The 21,042-nt window shown below is 30.0% G+C and overlaps 1 protein-coding gene and 1 long non-coding RNA gene across 2 annotated transcripts in view; one reads left to right on the top strand and one right to left on the bottom strand.

The window, feature by feature from the left end:
* Positions 1-2,853, top strand: part of Hasp (Hig-anchoring scaffold protein) — a 180,010-nt gene extending 177,157 nt beyond the window's left edge. Inside the window, exon 14 of the mRNA XM_040716736.2 lies at positions 1,839-2,853. Coding sequence (XP_040572670.1) covers positions 1,839-2,603 — 765 coding nt within the window. The 3' untranslated portion in view covers positions 2,604-2,853. The remainder of the gene's footprint in view (positions 1-1,838) is intronic.
* A 9,514-nt stretch (positions 2,854-12,367) lies between these two features.
* Positions 12,368-13,921, bottom strand: LOC121122061 (uncharacterized). The gene is made up of 2 exons (XR_005865677.2): positions 13,436-13,921; positions 12,368-13,252 (listed from the first exon to the last, which is right to left on the bottom strand). It is a non-coding gene; the product is annotated as an uncharacterized lncRNA (long non-coding RNA).
* Positions 13,922-21,042: the final 7,121 nt, after the last annotated feature.

Below are 21,042 nucleotides of genomic sequence, written 5' to 3'. Positions count from 1 at the left end.
TGGTAATAATAAGTTGGTGGAAAAATAATTTCGTAATTTTCCCTGTAATTTAATGCTTTATAAAAAGTCTTTCAATCCTCCGATTTAAGCCATATTTGTCCCGCTCTGTTTAATAACTTGTTGCCGATGAGAGTCCAACTTCATAAAGCTCTTCTCGTAGAGTCCCTGGTCCCTATTGGCAAAAACACTATATTATTCACAGGCCTCTATTGAGGCCAAATTTGTACCACCATGAGCGTTGTCATAGACAAGAACAGGTAGTCATTACTTGGTGCCAGGTCTGGAATGTACGGTGGATGCATAAGAACATCCAATCCGATCTCCCGGAGCTTCTGGCGCGTCATCAAAGATGTGTGCGGCCTGGCGTTGTCTGGGTGACGTCTTGTTGTCTCCTATTGACCAATGTTGGCCGATTCTGTTCTATTACCCGCTTCAAATGGTCGAGTTGTTCACAGTAGAGGGCGAAATTGAGTTAAAAAATCGCTCAAACCACAATTGTGCAACATGAACAGAATGAGTATTGGCCCCGTATATATTGCAAATTATTTTCTTTTAGTCAAAGAAAAACTATTTAGATCCATTTGATTATTAAATATATTTTTTGTACTAGCATTGTTTTTCAGTCTACAATATTTAAAAAAATTTTTTTTTTTTTTCAAAGTGTTCGTAGTGCCCTAACTAAGAAATAAGGTCTACTGTTCTATTATTAAACCATAAATAGCCTATATTTACAATATTTAACCACCGCTTAATGCCCCGGTATATAATTAGTTGGTTGATTTTGATAAATTTTTTATTGTAAGAAAATCATATATCAGTCATTTTTGTTTGGTTGACCATTTTAGAACCTAAAAAGCTAGTGTATGAAATAATTCCCACATAATGTTTAGATCATATATTGTAATTTAAAAATATTTACTCAGGTTAATAAGGGACACCAAATGTGATTTTCTGGGGAAAAAATTCAGTTATTCTAAGATCAATAGAAATTCAAGGTTAGACCATCATGTAATGGGGCTTGCTAGAATTTTCAATCTGATGTATTGTACCCACTGCTGGGCAAGACAGGTAGATTTTGACAAAACACATAACCACATATGTTCTATGACGTCACTATTGCTAGAATTTTCAATTTAATGTATCGTACAGACTTCTGGGCAAGAAAACCAGATTTTGACAAAACACGCAACTACTCATCTACTATGACGTCAATATTAAAAGCGTGATGGAAGTCAAACATCAGTCATACACACGTAATGGTATAACCTTGTATTTCTATTAACCTTGAGCTATTCATTTTACTAACTTACTTATGAAAAAAAAAGTAAGGATGTTTGAATTTTAAACATTTGTACATTGATATTTTTAAAATTTGATTTCTTGATAAATACACATATTTGTCTAATATAAACAGAAGAAGTTCAAAAAAAGATACACTATAGTTAATTTCAAACTTATTTAAATTTTGGCCGAGTTTGCAATTTTTTTTTTGCAGAGAAATCAATTATTCATTCCCCCTTAAATTGGTCTTAAGATTATACTTGGTTAAAATATTGAGATAATTAATCCTTATTGACCAGTTAATAATAACTTTTGCATTACAAAAAAACAATACATAAGTTATACAAGTTTTCTTTAAAAACAAATATGGTGAAAAAAACCAATAGAGTTGCTAATAAAAATCCTTTAGAAAACTCTTGCTGACAAGAATTATTTTATTTAACATCTAATAATCTTTACTTATGTCAGAACTACATTTTTCGGTCAAAATTCAAAAATAATTTTTTGTTCGCTATAAAATATTATATACAAAACTAACCACTTCATTTATTTTATAGGTTCGATGTCCAAACATAGCTACATCACCAGGCCTCATTCTCTCCACAAATGAAACGAAAATGAATACCAAAGTAGTATTTTCTTGTAATAATGGAAACGATTTGATTGGAGGCCCCGTTGAAGCAGTTTGCTATCCTTCTGGTTCTTGGAGCTCTCCTATTCCTGCATGCATGAACATTACCTGTCCAGAAATAATAGAACCAAATAACTCTGAGCTTATTGTGCGTATGAGTGGCATTCTGGACAATAAAATTTACAGTGGTACAAAAGCTTATTTTTCCTGTTCTCCTGGATTTTATTTAGAAGGGACTCTATCGTCAGAGGCCACTTGTTTACGATCAGGTAAATGGTCAATCGAACCTATGCCAAAGTGTCTACCAATTTCATGCTCCTCGCCAGAAAATCCAGAATCAGGATTTGTAAACACAGGAGGAAAGAAATTTTTCCACACGGGGGATATGGTCAAGTTTAGATGTAAATCGGGCTACATGATGGAGGGTCAACCCGTATCACGCTGCAATGAAAGTGGGGATTGGTCAAATCTGGCGCCTACTTGTGTGCGGGCGTGTACATACCCAGGGTCAGTTATTGGGGGAACTATCTCAGATGTGAAATTTTATTATAAAGTTGGAGATACTGTTTCTTTTAAATGCTCTTCTGAAGGACTTGTGTTAAAAGGAGCTAAAATGCTTGAATGTTTAGGTGCTGGAGTCTGGAGTAGCTCTGTACCTAATTGTTCACCTCCTAATAGCAACAAGGCATAGATTAATGTATTATATACAATATATTAGATTTGTATGTTTTTTTATTGATTATACTCAAGTTATATACATTTGTTAATGTTGAAATGAAGGCATGTATCTTTTTAGAGTACAGACTCATATTATATCAAATATTAAAATTATAATATTCACACTTAGAACTCGTATATATACATATTTACATAAAATATAGTACGGTCTACATATTTTTGAAATATAGTAATTTCACATCTCGTATACACATTATTTCAAATCGTGTGCTATCTATTCATTTCAATATTATTTTGAGCTTAAATATAGTGTAGTTAAATATTTTGATACAATACCAACACTTTTAATCATTTTAACTTTTAGCTTATAATGTGGCTACGAATATCAATCATGCATTTTAAATTGTACCTAAAATCTTGGGAATTATGTTGTATATATCAAGCTTGGTCTAATAGAGGGAGTAAAAGAAATACGTTCTTTCTCCAATAGATGATTTAGTATGTAGCATTGTCTAAGTGTGATTGTGCAGTTTACGTTAGATGGCGTTGGAAACATAAGATTTCGTAATAAAAAAAAGACTTTACTGACAGTTTGAATAAGCATTGTTTGAGCGCGTGTCAAAGATGGACACCAGCAAAGAGAAATACGCCATATTTTACAGGTTTTTTTTTCTTTCGATCAAGGGTAGAACCCATGTCAGGTGGCAGAAAATATCAATAGTGTTGACGGTTGGAATACTGTAAAACCACACGAAATTTTGATTTCGTGGATTCCCTTCAAGTAATTTCGAATTATTATTTCGTTATCGTCGAAATTATGGATAAAGTAATAGAAATCGTCGAGTCCGACCGTCATGTAATTAGTTTTGTTTGCCAATGAGATAAATATGAAGGGAAAAAATAATATTAATCTATTAAAAAATATAGACTTCTTTTAAATACACATATTATATTATCTTTATTTTACTTTTTCCTTGCAGATGTCAATTAGATATATTATTCTAATTGTATGTAACACATTGATCATGAGTTTGTGCTTGGAAAAATTTATCAGTTTATCTAACACTTTTCATTTATTTGATAGATGTAAAAAAGTATTTTATATATTTTCTGTCGGGTTGATAACACTTTTGAGAATGGAAAATAAATAAATGATAAATAAATTTTCAAATATATCTATTTCCAATAAATTTTTAAAGTTAACTTCAAACATGGCTCAATATTGAAACAAAGCAACGAAAAAGTGAAAATATCATATTTTTAAAAGTTATATTGGGGGAAACGTAGTCTTTTCAAATGTTTTATGTATTTATTTGTTTTAAAAATACTCTTTAATTTAAGGTAAATATTAGCAAATTAAGTTAATGGAAAACTTTTGAATGTCAAATTCGACACAATATAACTATTAGTAGAGATTCGCATTATTGGTTTCTATCAAGCAAATTATGGCATCAAAACCTAAAAACTTCAAAAAAAAAAATATATATATATGGACTTTTGTTATTATATGAAATATATTTTTACATCAGAAAAAAAATGTAATGAAATGGCCTTTGCTCACTTTGTCAACATCACAATAATGTCACTACTAATTACTCATATACATTTTTGTATGGATAAGAAATATTAAATAATGCAAAGAAACAATTTTCTGAATTTTTTAGAAATGAATGTAAATCTTTGAATTGTCACGTAGGCAGAAAATGTCTCAAAAATCCCAAGACAAAAATAAAATGATATATTATTCACATTTCATACATATACACATATTTATGATGAATAGCTCTCCAACTAAGACATTTATTTACCAAAAATGTAAAAAGCTTATGTATAAAATAATTTTTCCATATTTTTTATAGGGTGACCTATAAGTCTTAGGACAACTTCAATAGCCAGAAAGTACACATACCTATATTTATTTACACATGACCACCATTTGCAGCAACTACAGCTCTCAAGACTGTTTTACCTTGAGATCTGGGGAAGAGCACCATATCCTTAGTCCAAAAGTGCTCAAAAGGGGTTTTGCACAAAGTTTGCAGTTTGTGCCTCCCGGTGCTCCCTGACCACTGAACGTATGGTTTCTCCTGACACACCTGCCTCATGAGCTTTCTTTCTAATAGAGCGTTTCTTTTTGCTCTTGATCTTCGACTTCGTTGTTTCGATCTACCTGGATGTCCTCATGGACTTAGGGCAAACACTCCTTGGCATATCATCAAAACTCTTGGTCTCCTTGTACCACTTGATTATGTAGTGGACACATTGAGATTTTTTCTGGCCTTTCTGAATGGCGTTAGAGCTGAACCCTTTCAAATGAAAAAGCCGTTTTAGGAAAAAGTTTTTAACAAACAAAGTGGAGGCTGTGTAAATCATATTGAAAGGCAGAATTAAAGCATATAAACGCGTCTTTTAGTTAGTTGAACTTGCTGTCCTAAGACTTATGAATCACCTAGTACATGTGGTTTGTAAGCAAATTAATACGTGTAATCCAATAGATTGGAACATAACTATGAATTTTGTTTAACTATAGGTTCATACACGTGTGCTAAAGGATAATACCTTTTGTAATATATCAATATTGTTAAAATAACCGGACCAGCGACATTTCATAAATTTTACATCTTCTGACAATAGAAAGAACATATTACAAATTAATTGTTACTCATCCTCAAGCGTTTTCTATATATTATTTGCCTAAAAAACTTTCATATTATGTTTCTATTAATAAACATTAAGATAAACATAAACATATCTGTTTGGCAAACAAAATAGTCTTACACAGGGGCGTCCACAGGATTATATATATATATTAGAGTGTTCTCTATTTTTTAAAGTTGACCAAATTCAAAATTATCATGGATAATGTGTTTAGGTGTTGTATTTTTTTTTTTTTTTTTTGCCTGTGGCATCAAAAACCCATTACCTTCCATCTGGTCAAAGTTCCAGCGTTCCAGAAGTACTTCAAAAAGTAATTCAAATTAAAAAAAGAAAAAAACCTTATAATTATTAAGCCATAAGAAAAGAAAAACAAATTTTATAATTTTTTTGACTTTATTATGTAGTGGGTTTTATAAGTAAAAACTCATTAAATAGCTATTGACGGCATACAAATATAATTAAATAATAATGGATTTTCTATTTATTCAGCTATTTATATAATTAAATTTTTGAAGAACAAGAAAAAATTGGAAATAAATATACATAGGTTTTAAATCTTTGAATAATCAGTAAATTAATTCATGAAATCAGACTTTTGAAAGTTTTTATTCAATTTTTATCTTAAGGGATTTGTAACAATTACATTTTTTGGGTCTTTTCTCTTTATCATATGTTTTCTGGGATTTGTTTGTTTTTGATGTTCTTTATTTGTTTACTTCACATGAATGAACTGACTTTATAAAAATAGTTAAATACTATGAAACGAAAACTAAAGGGCCAAAATCTTACACAGCTCTCAAATTTCAAATTGTTCAGGTAAAAAGTACACTTTAACATTTGTGGCTATCAAAGGGAGTGTACTAGACATAGATGAATATGTACATTAATGTTTGAGCAAAGATCAATAGTACTTTATCCATATTTGTCAGATTGTACAAAAGGTACAACATTATATAGCTGATTTTTTTTTTTAAACATCCTGGAAACTGGAACATCCAGTGCAAGACGCGAGATTGGATTATTACTGCTTCTACCCTTTCAATCAGTGGAGCTTGTTATAATGATTTTAAATGTCTATGGGCCTACTTTCTTTCATATTAAAGATTTAATCACATCAAATACAGATCGACCAATTTTTATTTTCAATAAATTAAGCAAACCAGCATCTCAACTCCGACGAAAGAAATTAAAAAATCCGTGTTACTTAAGATAAATTTCTGCTTTGTATATCCATAAAATGCCCCTATACGTCATTGATTCAAACTAGTTGACATCATCGCAGAAGATTGTAAAAAAACACGAAAAGGTCAAGTCAGAATTTTTTTTTTACACTTAAAGAATTTCTAAATAGGCGTCTAACTAGTTACCAATATCTAATAACCTTGAATAAAAATCCTAAAAAATTACTAAACTTAACATCCTTTAATATTTGATACAACAAAAAATGAATTGTTAAAATGTGCACAAGGTGAAGATTAAGCTCTACAAATATTCCGTATAATTCTCAAATCGTTGAAAGATATATAACATCAACAACGAGGGAATCCTACAAAATATATGATAAAGAGAAAAGACACAAAAAATTTAATTGTTACAAATCCCTTAAGATAAAAATTGAATAAAAACTTTCAAAAGTATGATTTCATGAATTAATTTGCTGATTATTTCACGATTTATGTATATTTAGTGCCATTTGTATCTTGTTTTTGGAAAAAAAAATTAATTAAATTAATAGCTGAATAAATAGACAACCCATTATTATTTAATTATATTTGTATACCGTCAATAGTTACTTCATGAGTTTTTACTTATAAAACCGACTACATAATAAAGTCAAAAAAATTACAAAATAAGTTCTTTTCTTATGCCTTAATTATAATAAGATTTTTTTTTTTAATTTGACCTCATTTTGAAGTACTTCCAGAATGCTGGAATTTTGATGGGATGGAGAGTAACGGTTTTTGATGGCACAGAAAAAATAATTTAGGAAGTCATTACCAATACCTAAACACATTTCATGATCCATAATGATTTTGAATTTGGTCAACTTTAAAAAATTGGGAACACTCTAATATATATATATAATTATTTGTCTTCTGTTAGATTACAGTAAACAATGAATTACTATTGATATCACTATCAAGATTAATGGAAATTTTAAAACAACCGGATAACTATGTAAACTCCTTAGAAGTCCTTCATAAAAAAAACATTGATGAATGAAATAATGAAGCAGTTGAATTTATAATTTTTAAACTTTTTGGGTAAAAAAATCAACTCCTATATTATATGATATATCCCCATATTTCCAAGCTTATGCTGATAGTAATAAGTCTTCCTCGAAAACTTGAGCGTGCTTGATTATAAAGATATCGTAGTGACTAGTATATTCTTTGGTAAATCCCTCGTATTATAAAATTAGGAAAACTAGTGCCCTAGTAATCTTCAAGTCAGAAAGGTTATTCCAATAGATGAGGGTTCAGTTTGGTGTTTTTCATCTTCCTCTCACAAAAGTCCTTCGTCAAGGAGAGAAATATCTAGCATCCTCCACCACTATTAGGAAATACACTTACTGTTTCGGAGAAAAACTTGAAATCTTGAATCCCATATGACAACAATGAAGTGAATACTTAGCTGTCTCGTGATTTGGCGAAGAAATAAAGACTCTTGGGGACTTGCTGCTGTTCACAAATATACTTATTTACTTTTTGCGATTCTCAAACATGTAATTAATGACATTACTTGAGGTCCAAAGTATTACAACAGTAATAATAAACAATAACAAAAACTTATTATGTGCTCTCCATTTAAAGATATTCCAACTTTCTTAGCCATTTCACCATTCAACCCCATACAACCAGGTTGTGGAAAAAGTCGTAATGGAACGCTGTTTTTTACAACTAACTTGAATAAATGATACCTGAATTTTTAAGCAGGGATAGTAACAGTTATTTCTTCATTGATGAAGAATCTTGAAACAGAAGCAGAACGTTTGTCTCGTGTCCAATTTACTGAAATAGGACTTTCTGCATCTGTTTTTCCGTTGTGTTGTTCAATAACAACATTGTGACTATGTCTCTTTAGATTTGATGTACTCTAGGTGGAGCATTTTTACTTGCTCCTGAAAATTTTGAGTTACAAATTATTTCGTCATCATCATTGCATTAGGAAATTACATTTAGTAAAAATATAACTAAACATTAAAAATCTATATAATAAATAAACAAGACTAAAAAAAAGTCCCAACATTAAAATAACTAAAAAAATCAGAAATCCAAAAATAAGTATCTAGGATTTGCCTATTTTTATATCTACTGAATATCTTGATAATGTGATTTAAAATTTTAATGTATTTGATTGAGTTTTCCTGAAATACCTTAAAATATATTGCGCTAAATCGAATGTCAATGTATCGTCCTTCGGTATTTTCAATTCAAAAGCCACGTATTTTGAGTCGATGCAATAAGTATGCCTCTTAACTCCATGCCATCCGTTGGTTCCTCCAAGGTCAACTTTTTCACAATATAAGACTTAAGAGTTACATTTTTTTTTATCTCATCAAAATTTATATAAGAGTTGTCAGATAATATGTTTACAAAATTTGAGACATAACTTTTATAAAAAAATAACATTTCAGTAAAATTAGTTTAAATTTATACTAGTCTAAAAGTGTTCTCCAATTATACTACTGTATTTGTGGGAATCCACACTTCATCGAGTATATAGCATTGAATATAGTAGATACTTTGACGATAACTTAAACTAAATCTTTCACACATTTAATTTTTGGTAATATGTTCTAATTTATTACGTAAAATTAACATATTGAATTCAAAGACGCAGAACACCATTTACAAGGTGCAATTCATGATATAACAGAGATGCTACACAATTTGAGCCTCTCTTAATAGTTCCCTACAAATATTTTAGAAAAGGATATCAAAAATTGAAAGGATTACATATAAATATAACTTCTTAGCCTCACCAAAAAAAAAAATATATATATAGGATGTTCCTAATCCTTCATTCTCATAAAGAAAAAAGGTTAATTTGATAAGGAGAAAATATGTGTCTTTCGTATTTGAATTAGATTATAAATAACTTTTATTTAAATAAATTATAATAATTTATCTAGCCGGAGTTGGTACAAATTTTACGACTCTCAACTCTGACTCAGCCAAATAATTTCCTTTTGTCACCATTTTCAACTTGTATAATGATAATGACGTAGTGATGCAAGTACACCCTTTCGAAGATAAATACACTTTTATTTTTAAAGAACACTGGCACTGGACATCTAAAAGACATTTAAACAAATAATAAATATTAAGCTTAGAAATACAGGCAAAACTGTCAATTTGGATCTTTGTGCGAAAAAAATGCAAACTAACAGAAAAAAAAAAAAAACCCAAGACTGAAAGTGGATGCCTCTAAGGTCATATGCCAATCTGTAGCTTCTTTAGTCTTGCAGATTCCAAGCAAGAAATACCAACATGTTGACTTAATGTGGCTAAGGCAGGATCTCTCAGGATTAACAATGAGGTCAGCTGTGCTGATTCTCTCTAAGCTGGTGCTTGTGACACAAATGTGTATGTACTTTTGGGCAACTTGGCCATCTAATGATATTATCTTTGATTGTCATGTCACCACATCAAGAGATCAAAAATTGCATCAAGTGTATCTTGGAGGAATTTGGTCTGCTCTGTATCAGTCTGCACTCTTTTTGGAAAGGAAGCCTGGGTCTGACTTGTAAGATGAGCTCTTCTGTTTTGAAGAAGGTCACTCAGCTTCATTTTCTTGGAGGGTGCGGTAGAAGTAGGTTCATCCAGGTTTCCTCCATCAGCGTTGCTGCAGCTCTCAACACTCGTACCTTCTCTACTTTCTTCTGCACATATTATGTCCAGTATCTCTTCGACAAGCTTTGGTTTGATATCATCCAATCCATCTGTCTCCTCCATGCTGTCATGATACCTTGGATCCAAGATAGTGGTCTTTCTCAGTAGGACTGTGAATGAATGGGATTTGTATTTTTTAGTCAAGACCCTTAATGTTGGGTGTCCATCCAGTGCCATCAACCCCTGGAGAGAGAAAGTTGCCTTTTATCAGTTCCATCACATGTTTATCTGAGGACACTGTGACGTATTTTTGCCCTTAGAGGACTAGTCAGGTAGTGGCTTCATTGCTGCGTTGATGGACTCCAGCACAATAACATCTTGTCGGGTTGGATGTTTTAGAACTGGAACAGGCCTACCCATACATTAGTATTTCTATGATATGATATTCTAAATTTCTTCATATAAATAGTGATGTCCAAATACATAAATGTATTCTTGTCCTTTTGGACACGGATCATAAATATTAGTAATGGGACGATTCAAAAAAAAAAAAAAAAAAAAATCCCAATGCCGATTCCGATGCGATTCTAGTAAAAATTCTCGATTCGTTAAAAATGCAATTTTGCTATAAATTTCTAAGAATTAAAATTGATAAAATAAATTGCGACTCCTTTGCCCGGAGAGCTTTTTCCAATGCGAATATTCCCACAGGGAGTAATCACGACAAACTTAACAAAGGCAAATTTTCCAGAGGTGAGCTTACCTACATAGATCCCTTTATAAAACAATATTCCCCTAAAATATCAATATCTTCATCGACTGCATGTGTTTGGAACACTTGTTCACGTTTAGTTTTTTTTTTCAATTAGTTTCTTCTCATTAGACTTTAGACATGGTGGTTTATTCATATTGGAAATACTCATAGATGGACAAAGAAACATATCATTAGATTAGGCAAGAGCAGTGATTTTCCCGTTGTTGTGAGGCAGAATGTATCAGTGAAACAGGTGGGTAAATATGGTGAGGCAAATTACTGAGATGATTTCAGGAGGTACTCAAAGGTTGGATCGTAGGAGAGCAAGAGGAAATGTGAGATGTAAGCGAGGAAAACTGTACAGCTCAGTATATTTGGAGCATCAAAGAACTTGAATCCTCGGGGTCATATATCTAGAACTGGGAATTCATACCTCCAAGGGAACTTATGTAAGCTAAGTTATAATAACCTTAACAAGTGACTCACTCATCGAATTTTTGAGTGTATTTTTATAATATGATACGATGGTATTTGGATATGTAACTTCATTTGTAATAATAGTCTTCAGTAATATTTATCAAGGAATATTAATAATACAACTTTATATATTCATTCATTCCAATTCAGAATGAGAATTTGGCTCCCATTTCATTAATGTGTAAAACAAATTTTCCTTCTTTTGTCAATGTTTAATTCCATTAATTAATTAATTCATTTTAATAAATGGGAATATATATTTAATGACTACAGAAACGTCTCTAATTTTTTTTATTCGACACTTTATATAATTATCAAATATGGTTAATTGTGGTACGTATGGATGGGGAAAGTTCCAGCCCCTCGAAATATCAGGCACTTTATATTTCTCCTAATGGTATTGTATTTTAAATTGTCTTAATTCTATGCCGACGATACTTTTTTAGAAATAATTCCTATAAATCTTGATGATATTTAAAAAAAAAACTATTTTCTAAATATTTGTGTATTAATTATTTATGGCTTTCAGAAACTTTAAATTTTGATTACTAATTATTTTACGCTATTATTTGTTAGAATCTTTGATTCCGATTTTTATTAACCCGTTTCATTGGTATAATAATCCATTGATTACATTTGGAATCAGCAAAAATGCTAACGTAATGAAACCTTTAATTTTTAGACTAATATCGTTGTCGTTAGAATGTCTCAATTTTAAATCCAAGTTTGCAATATTTGGTAGATATTTTTAGGTTTATTGAATAAAATTTTTTTATAAATTAGGTACGAAAATAATTGGATAATTATAGAAAAATATCTTATTCTTAACTTTATAATAGTTATTTTGGTTCTACAAAATAGAAATTTAACTCATTTGGTATGCCCCAAATTCAGAGGAAAATTAATAGAAGGAAAAGTTTCAAATGTTGTAGATCTTGTCAACCTTGAACAAGGAAACCCCCTTCAAATTGCATTTCTGAGGTAAATTATAAATCTCATGATAATAAGAAAGGAATTGCATATCAATATAATAAATCAAAAAAATTAAAAAACTAAATAGCGAGTAAGCAGGAAGCCTTTATTATCAGAATATCTTCAATGCTCCAAAAAATTTGAGGGTTTGTTAATGTTTAAACACAATAAAAATTAATTTGTTTTAATAAAAAAATGTATCTCAAATCTGAAGCAAAAAGTGTATTTATTTAGTTATTTGAGTAAAACTACAGCAAGGGTAGGCAACTCTTCATCGATCAGGACAAATAATTATGTTGCTGAGTTTAGGATAACTTAAAATAAAATCAATTCCAAAAGGATTATTCACGGCACTAGGCCAACGATAAGTTATCGTAGCACATAATTTAAGGAGAGTTATTGTAGTGTAGAGTCTAGGATAAATTATTATAATCTCACTCCAGTCCGAGAAGAGTTCGCATGGCGCCAGGCCAGTGAGTTTTCGTAGCACACAATTGAAGAAGAGTTACCATAATATCTAAAGGACTCCTTCGATTGAAGTATCGAGTCTAGGATGAGTCATCATAAGATCAAGAGTCTGCATGATACCAGGTCAATGATAAATCCTCGTAATACGCAATTGAGGAAGAGATAGCGTATTATCGAGTCCAGGACAAATCATAATGACAGTTGGTCCTTGGAATCCGGGTCTGAAAAAGATGAGTGCGGGGAAGCTTAATATTAATATTAGTGAACTGCATTGAATCTATCGAACGACTTCACTGTCCAGGTACTGGACCTGATATATATCAGAGGTTCCTTGGCTATGGGGCATTCCAGTTCCACTCACTATGACTATAATTCACTATGATAATATTCAAGGATTTTCACTCAGTTCACAAAAACATGGAACTACACATTGCCCTTCTCTTGTTTTTCGCTTGTCTCCTATTTTGTAGATCGACAGCTGAAGCTCCCCTTCCTTATCTAAGAATTAATTGCATATATAGAAAAATCTATAGAAAAAACAAATCTAAATCATTAAAATAAATTAAACTATTCCAGGACCTCCGATTTTATGACACGCTTCTTGTAATAGTTGATACGTTTTAGTAATTTCAAGGGCCTAACAGAAGTTGATGGAAGGATTTTATTAATACAAATGCGTACCTGCATGATTCATCTTTGGTTAAGTTTGGTATCTTCAGTTTAAATTCAATATACTGTGCTGCAGCAGGTATATTAATTCCTCTAATGTGTGTGGTGTCAATTGGTTCCTCTTCAATATTCCGTTACCCAATATAGGCTTCGACATTTGAAATACTAGGAATGGTAGCGTTTTCTTCTTTACTGTAAAATTGTTTCCAGATGCCATGCCAAATAATATGTATGCCTTTTTTCATTTATCCCCACGATTTTAATAAAAGCTACAGTGATGATTTTAACCTCAGGGTATGCTTTATTCCTTGATTTATTCCTTGACTCCATAGATTGTTTTAGAGCTGATCGTTTCAGAGGGAAAATAAATCTTCCGGTATTACAAATAGAATTTCGGCGAGTGTTATGAATAGTTATAGTATCATTTTCGATAGCAGTCTTTTCCAACATTTTTGACTGAAAAACACTATTACAAGGACCAAGATCTCTTGAACAGATATCATGAACGAGATTGACGAATCGTCCTTATAAGTTAAGTTGAAATGCCGTCTTTTTTTTATATATTATTATTTTATGGGTTTAATTACTGTTTTTGTTGGGGAGTAAATGCATAGGGGAAATTTGGGCAAAGTAATTTATAACTAGTTTGCATGGGACTTCAAATTATTAATATATTAAGGAGGCAAGATACTTTGGCTTTTCTTGTGAGCAAACTGGACCAACGTAAGATGATTCCTTTGTCTTTTCTCCTCATTTGTAAATGTTTGGGTTACATATACCTAGTGATGAAAGTCCTATATAGAATGGGCATGAAAAAAAAACCCCAAAAATCAACATGGTAAAACTGTCAATTTGAAGAATGTTTAGGATAAGAGTAAGAATAATGCTTCATTAGATCAGCTACAATCAGTTGTGACAAGGGAGGAAGGAGAAAAGGAAATAAACAAGGACATATTCAGTAATTACTCCAATGTCGATCATCAATTCTACTGTGAGTCCAACAAGGACTTACAATTATAATTACAGTAATTATACAATTACCAATGTCGATCAAGTCCAACAAGGACTTACAATTATAACTCCACAACAAACCCCAAAAGTATTGCACCGTCTTTTTTGAGCTTACACTAATGTAATTGCAATCTGAAGAATGAATTTTCTTTTTCCTTAGCAGTTGTTATTATTACTTATTTTTTGAGCAGTGAACATCCTTTCCTAAATAAATTCAATTACAAATTTATATCACTGCATATACCCAAGTGAAAGGGTATCGGTTTAGATGTCATTGGTTGGGCTATATCGGATAATTTCTTCTAAAATTTGAGGATTGCAACTTTTGCTGGTACGATGATAATTGGTATTTATACAGTAGCCGTTCACTTTCCCGGGACAATGTAATCGGAGTCTAAAAATTGCCTCTTTTTATGAAGAGTATTTCTTCATAGAGGAACTGGAATTACTCCGGAAGAACTGACGTTTTTTAAACCTTTGCTTACAATCAGAATAAAATATGTTGCCAAATAAATTTGGCATCTTTGATTATAAAATACTTAAATGAAATAAAATATGTTGCCAAATAAAAAAATACTTTTCTAAAAAAAAATTTTTAAATTTTTAAAGTATTCATTTATCAAAATTGTACAAATAGAAGTGATTTTTCTTTTATAGTTTCAAGACCCATCTAAATATGGAGATAGTTTCACACTTACTACATTTGATTTTAATGCTAATAATAAATTAAAAGTAATAATAAAAAATCATTATGACAAATGGTTTGGCTTGTTAGTTCTAAATATTAAATATATAAAATAAAAATAAAATCTACCATAAATATGTGATATAGGAAAAATCATGGATTCAAGTAACTTAATATTTTGAAAATAAAAGATAAAAGTTGACGGCTGGAGATTAATTCCATTATTTTGTCTGCATTTAGCCTTTTGGAGCGTAGCATATCTTGATATCACAATGACCGAAACAGAATTAACGAAATCAAAATATGGCTGTTACTGTATCAAAACCATAAATACTCCTTACATTTTCAGCCGCTTGGGCTGCATTTTCGCCTTATTTGAAGAGAAATGCTATAATATTATGTATTTTCTCTTTCCTGGTCTCCATCTTGGACGCGTGCTTGAACAATAACCGAAAGTTATCTTAAGAAAAAAAAAATAAAAGTACTAAATCTTTTTTTTTTTTAAACCATGAGTGGACAATTTCGCCGAAGGATCATTTGGGATATTTGGCCGAAATTTAATATTTAATTATACTATATTGATATATTTTAATTCAATTAAAAAAGATTGTAAGATAAATTGCCCGATTATTATTGTTCATATGCTATATATGTAATTTAATTAGTGTTCTTTTCCAGGAAATAATTTTCATTAATTATAGTTATTACTGATCATTATATTTATGAACACAACCAAGTAGCATGTTGTTCGAATCTTTTATCGTTGTAGTACTTTAAACAGATTAAATAATAAACAAACACGACAGTGATTCGATCGAATGAAAGAAGTGCTAAAAACGATTAAGTAATAACCCTAATATTTCCGTCATCAATTACCATTCGACATTATGGATTATTTATATTTAAAAAAAAACTCATGGATGGACGAACAAGCATAATATCAGATCAAGGGAGAGTAGAGATTTTAGATGATCTCAAGCAAAGTTATGAGAACCATCAGAAGTCACTTATAAGTGATAGGCTCTTTCTACGAATTTTTATGTGTATTTTTCTAGTATGATACAATGACATTTGAATATGTAACTTCGTTTCTTAAATAAAGCATGACAGCTACATACTTCACTTCCTATTCATTTGATTTGTAATAATTAATTATTAATGACGTCATAGAATATGCTTGGTTGCTTGTTATGTCAAAATCTTCCTGCCTTTCCCAAAAGTTATAAAAAGACAGTTTTATAAGGATAATTGAAAGAATTAAGTGTTGTTTTAAATTTACCATAATGTATTAATAAATTTTGATATGTTATATCCGACAAATCAAGATTTTAGGAATATTTTCTTTCGTTAATTTTTGCATTCGAATATTTCCATAAGTTTGGATGTATATTTGTAATTGAACTTTGAACTTTGAAACGTTGCTAAATTCATTGATTTGAGCGATCTTTGCTCGTACATTCCACTTTGGTACCTTTTTTACATGGTCCCTAAATTTGATTTGAAATGTCACTTTCACTCTCCCTCGTCTATCACCATGACCCGGTTCCCCTCCAATGTAGTAAAGTTTAAAATACGAGGCGATTCCTTGCGATATACGTTGTCATCGTTTGCCAGTTCAACAAGACCGTCGACAACGTCATGCTCTGGCAAAAATACTAAGGCTGTGAAATATTTTATTTTGTTATTAAATTCCGAGTCTGAAAAGTCTAAATTATATTTCCTAAGATTTTTCAGATAGTAGAATGAAAAGACGGGGAATACTTTTGTGCTTGATGATGATGTGAACAGTAAATAAGCGGTAGTACATTTCCGGGCTACATTTAAAGGTGCCATCACATACCCAATATTTTTCATTCCGAAGATCCTCAAGTACATTATAATTCCATCATAATCATATATTCTGCTATCTCACAAAAAAAAAGTTTTCTCCATTTTCTAAAAACTAAAACCCTTCAGGAATAGTATATCCAGATAACTCATTATTTTTTTATTTAAGGACCTATAAACACTTTAGTCTCTTTCTTATTTTACTGGTATTGGCCCAGAGAAAAAAAACATTGATGTACAGGAAGGGTTTAGACTTCTTATCTCAAGTTCTCACGAATGGCTCCATTAAACCAAATTTCAAAAGAAGTGGGGGAAAAATAACTTTTTTTAGATCTACGAATGGTTCCCATTAAAGATTTTATTTCCCAAATTAAATTCGAGTCACTTTGGCCAGATCTTCTTACGATAATATGCAAAATTATCCCTACTATTCCATAGACAGAGATGGGAAGGGAATTTAGTATAACCACCTTGTAGACCTATGAAAAATGCTACCATTTTGAAATTCCCTATTACTTATTGAGTCAGAGGAAGGGACGGATATTTATTCCCCTTATGAAGCAACACTACTTTAAGACTTCTTCGTGAACTATCTATGAAAAGACGCCACTCATTGATATCTAGGGATTTGAATAGGTGCTATTGACGCCAAACATATTGTGATCCAAGCACCAGCTAATTATTTAAAATGTGGTTTTTGTCAACATGAAACTTGGGAACATGAAACTTTTTGTTGGTAAGACGGATGATGTATTATTCGTTTAGTTGTTTACAAGTACTTTTTTTTAGTGTCAAACATATTGAATTTTGAGCCAAATCACATTGAGTTTAAGAGAATAATTTATCCCGTCGTCGATTAAGCTATGTCACTATTTTGTTTTTCAACAATTGAAAAATAGATGCTTCACTTGAACATCTCATGTTATTTATGAAGAATTATACATGTTCGTAATATTAAAGATTGAATAGCTCAAATTCAAAACATTTCAAGAATTATTTTAAATTCACCACATTTTATTAAATGGAGCAAATATAATAACAAGAATATATTCTCTCAACTTCTTTTTTTTTCGTCATAAGGTCAGAATGTTTTTCATTAATTTGTTCTAAAACCGTAAGATATATCCATTGAAAAAAATATATTCCCCTCTTTCACTAAACTTAACCGATAGGTAAGAAATAAAAATTTTAACCAGAGCATTTCACAATGAAATAAAATTGTAATAAATAAATAGAAATGATTAAAAATTGATCCTGAGCAACATCAAGGATCGCAAACATTTCCTATCAAAATTTAATGAGTAGGTGATTTGATTTATCAGATATTTACCTTTTCCTGGAAATCATCATTTTTCAAAAAAAAAAAAAAAAACACAGATGCTGATCCAGTAAATAATGTATACTTATATATATACAATACTAGCTTTATACCCAACATTCCTGGAGTAATTAGTATTCCCTTTTGTTATTTATTTAGTTTAATTAGCATTCCTTTTAGTAATTATTATATATATCCTTATAAAGTTATAAGGATTTCCCGGAGGGCCTGCAGGATGGGTTCCCTAACCGCAAATGAAATAGGCATGTCCTCCTGAGTCATTTTCCTTACCCCATTCAGTCCAAACCTTACATTCATCCTTTGGTCATGACTCCAAAACCTTTTAAAACACAACTTTCATATGGAAACTCCTTTCGTCGCTTCCTCTACTGTTGATCACATCATTTACTCGGCATAAGCCCCATATCAATATATTTTAAGAGCCGCAACATCTTGATTAATAATCTCCTAATTATATAAATTCAATATTTCAACTTTTTCATACAGTATAGAATTAAAGTTTAAGGAAAAACAAAAAATCAAATGCTGAAGGTTATCAGATTATGGTATTTGTGAGCTCTTTAATTTGAAGTATTTTATGAAGATCAATATAACATTTCAGATTTAATGTTTCTGAAATCTTCATCTAGAATAATGGACACAATGACTGGTCAATTTCATTGATTGCTCGAACTTCCTTATAGTTATTAAGAAACTTTGATTCATCAATATTTGAAGAAAGTTAGATGTCAATTCAAAATCCATCATCTGTGAACTCTAGATACCTATAATTAACGATTGGAACAACGAGATAGAGTCCAATTAAACGAAGCGTATTGCCATATTATAAACGTTAATATTATATTAATTTAACTAAAAACATACTATTTACATAGTCTGTTCTAAATAGTTTATAAATATTTGATTTTAAACCGCAACAGCTAACCTTAAAAAGAAAAGTTTTGTTTTTAATCTAGTGATGATTATTTTTATACTTTTATAATTCAATTTTTAAAAGTTGAAATATATAGATTAAATTTCTTGTTGATTGTGTTAGATAGTTATTGTATAAATAAAGATTTTTTTATAATTGAATTTTATTATTAAACAATAAATAAATTACTACATTCAATATGTTGATTAAATTGTATTAGACATTTTTAGTTATGAATAAAAATTGAGCATCATTTTCCAGCCAAATAACTTGAATTCCTTTTACAACAGTATTCAAATTTAACTTTTCCTTCAATTATTATAAAGATTTTTTTTTTTTAATCAGACATTTTATCAAGTTTATTCATTTTTTTTTTCGTCCTCCGTGCTTCAGTACGAGAAAATAATGATTTTCATCTGGTGTTCTACTTAATCATAAAAATATTAGGAAAATTTAATAACGAAACTACTACTACAGCAAACAGTGTTTAAAAGGTTTGTCCGAGTACATATGTTCGGTGAGAAAATCTTCGTTTTTGAAATGAAGAGAACTAATAAGTTTATTTTTACTATCAACTAATTTTCCATTTAAAAATATATGAAAAAATTGATAAAGTGAGTTCTTTTAAAATATATTTTAAAAAAGATTAGTAAAATATAATTTTTAAATCATTTTATTTTAGCAAATAAGTTGATTTCATGTTCAAAGTTAAATACAAATTCATAATAGTTATTATATCTTATTATGTATTTAATTTTTTATGTAGTTATTTCAAGTAAATTTAGTTTTTTGAGTACAATTCCATTCTATATTTGAGTGTAATTCTATGTATTACAAAATTAAAAAAGTATCAAAATATACTTAATACTTCAAGGTATGACAAATTTCCAGTTTTCTAAAAGCTCTCCATTTTCGCTAGAAAATGTGCTTTAGCATCTTTTTCAGCAACTTTTTTTATTTTAAAAAATGGAACTATGCACTATTTTTAATAAACAATACTGTTAGAAAATTTTGTACAAAGTGAATTTGAAAGATTTATACGGATACTTATAGTCGGAAATTTTTATATTGTTTAAAAATATTTACATTAATTATTTAAATCCAACAGATTCCAATGTAAGACTTGTAGCTCACTCCCTGTTTTAAAATTCAAATAAAACAATTTATTATTTCATTAATACATGTATTTATAATATTTTTACTAAAGAGTTTACATAATATACGTCCTTCGTTATTATTAATAGAAAAATATGAGATTATGAGGTTTCGTTCAATTTTAAAATTTATACTCATCCATATATCTAGCAATTCATGATTTAATATGCGATACTATGGAATCTACGTTTACGCAATTCCGAAATCTTTTAATGATTTAAAAAAATTCTACAGTTTCAAAATATTTTCTATTTCCTACATACATCTTTATTTTCTTATTAGTTTAACGTGGTTATGGTAGATTCATGAAAAAAACTAACTACCAAGTTAACTTAAGTTTTTTTTTGTTTTTTAAATTGATTAATGACTTATTTTTGATGAGCATATTTAATGCACATGCAAAGTTATTTTACATAAATTGATTTGACGTCGTCAAATTTGGCAGTTTGTATTTTACCATCTTCAAAGGAAGGGTTATTAAAAAATCATTTGCATAAATAGTTATTGTAGATATTTAAAAAAATGTAAACTAGATCAAAAAACATAAATATTTTTTCTTCTTCCCTAGAAAAAGTATTCAAATATAATCAATTTCATTAATTTACAGTTCATCAAAGTAAAATTTTCGATATTCTGAATGCCCATCTATGTAGTATAACAAGCACAGTATTAAATCCAATTTTAGTAAT

Source organism: Lepeophtheirus salmonis, chromosome 7, assembly GCF_016086655.4.
Source record: "Lepeophtheirus salmonis chromosome 7, UVic_Lsal_1.4, whole genome shotgun sequence".
Taxonomy (NCBI): domain Eukaryota; kingdom Metazoa; phylum Arthropoda; class Copepoda; order Siphonostomatoida; family Caligidae; genus Lepeophtheirus; species Lepeophtheirus salmonis.
The sequence above is the reverse complement of the archived record's forward strand: the minus strand, read 5'-3'. Positions and strand labels throughout refer to the sequence as shown.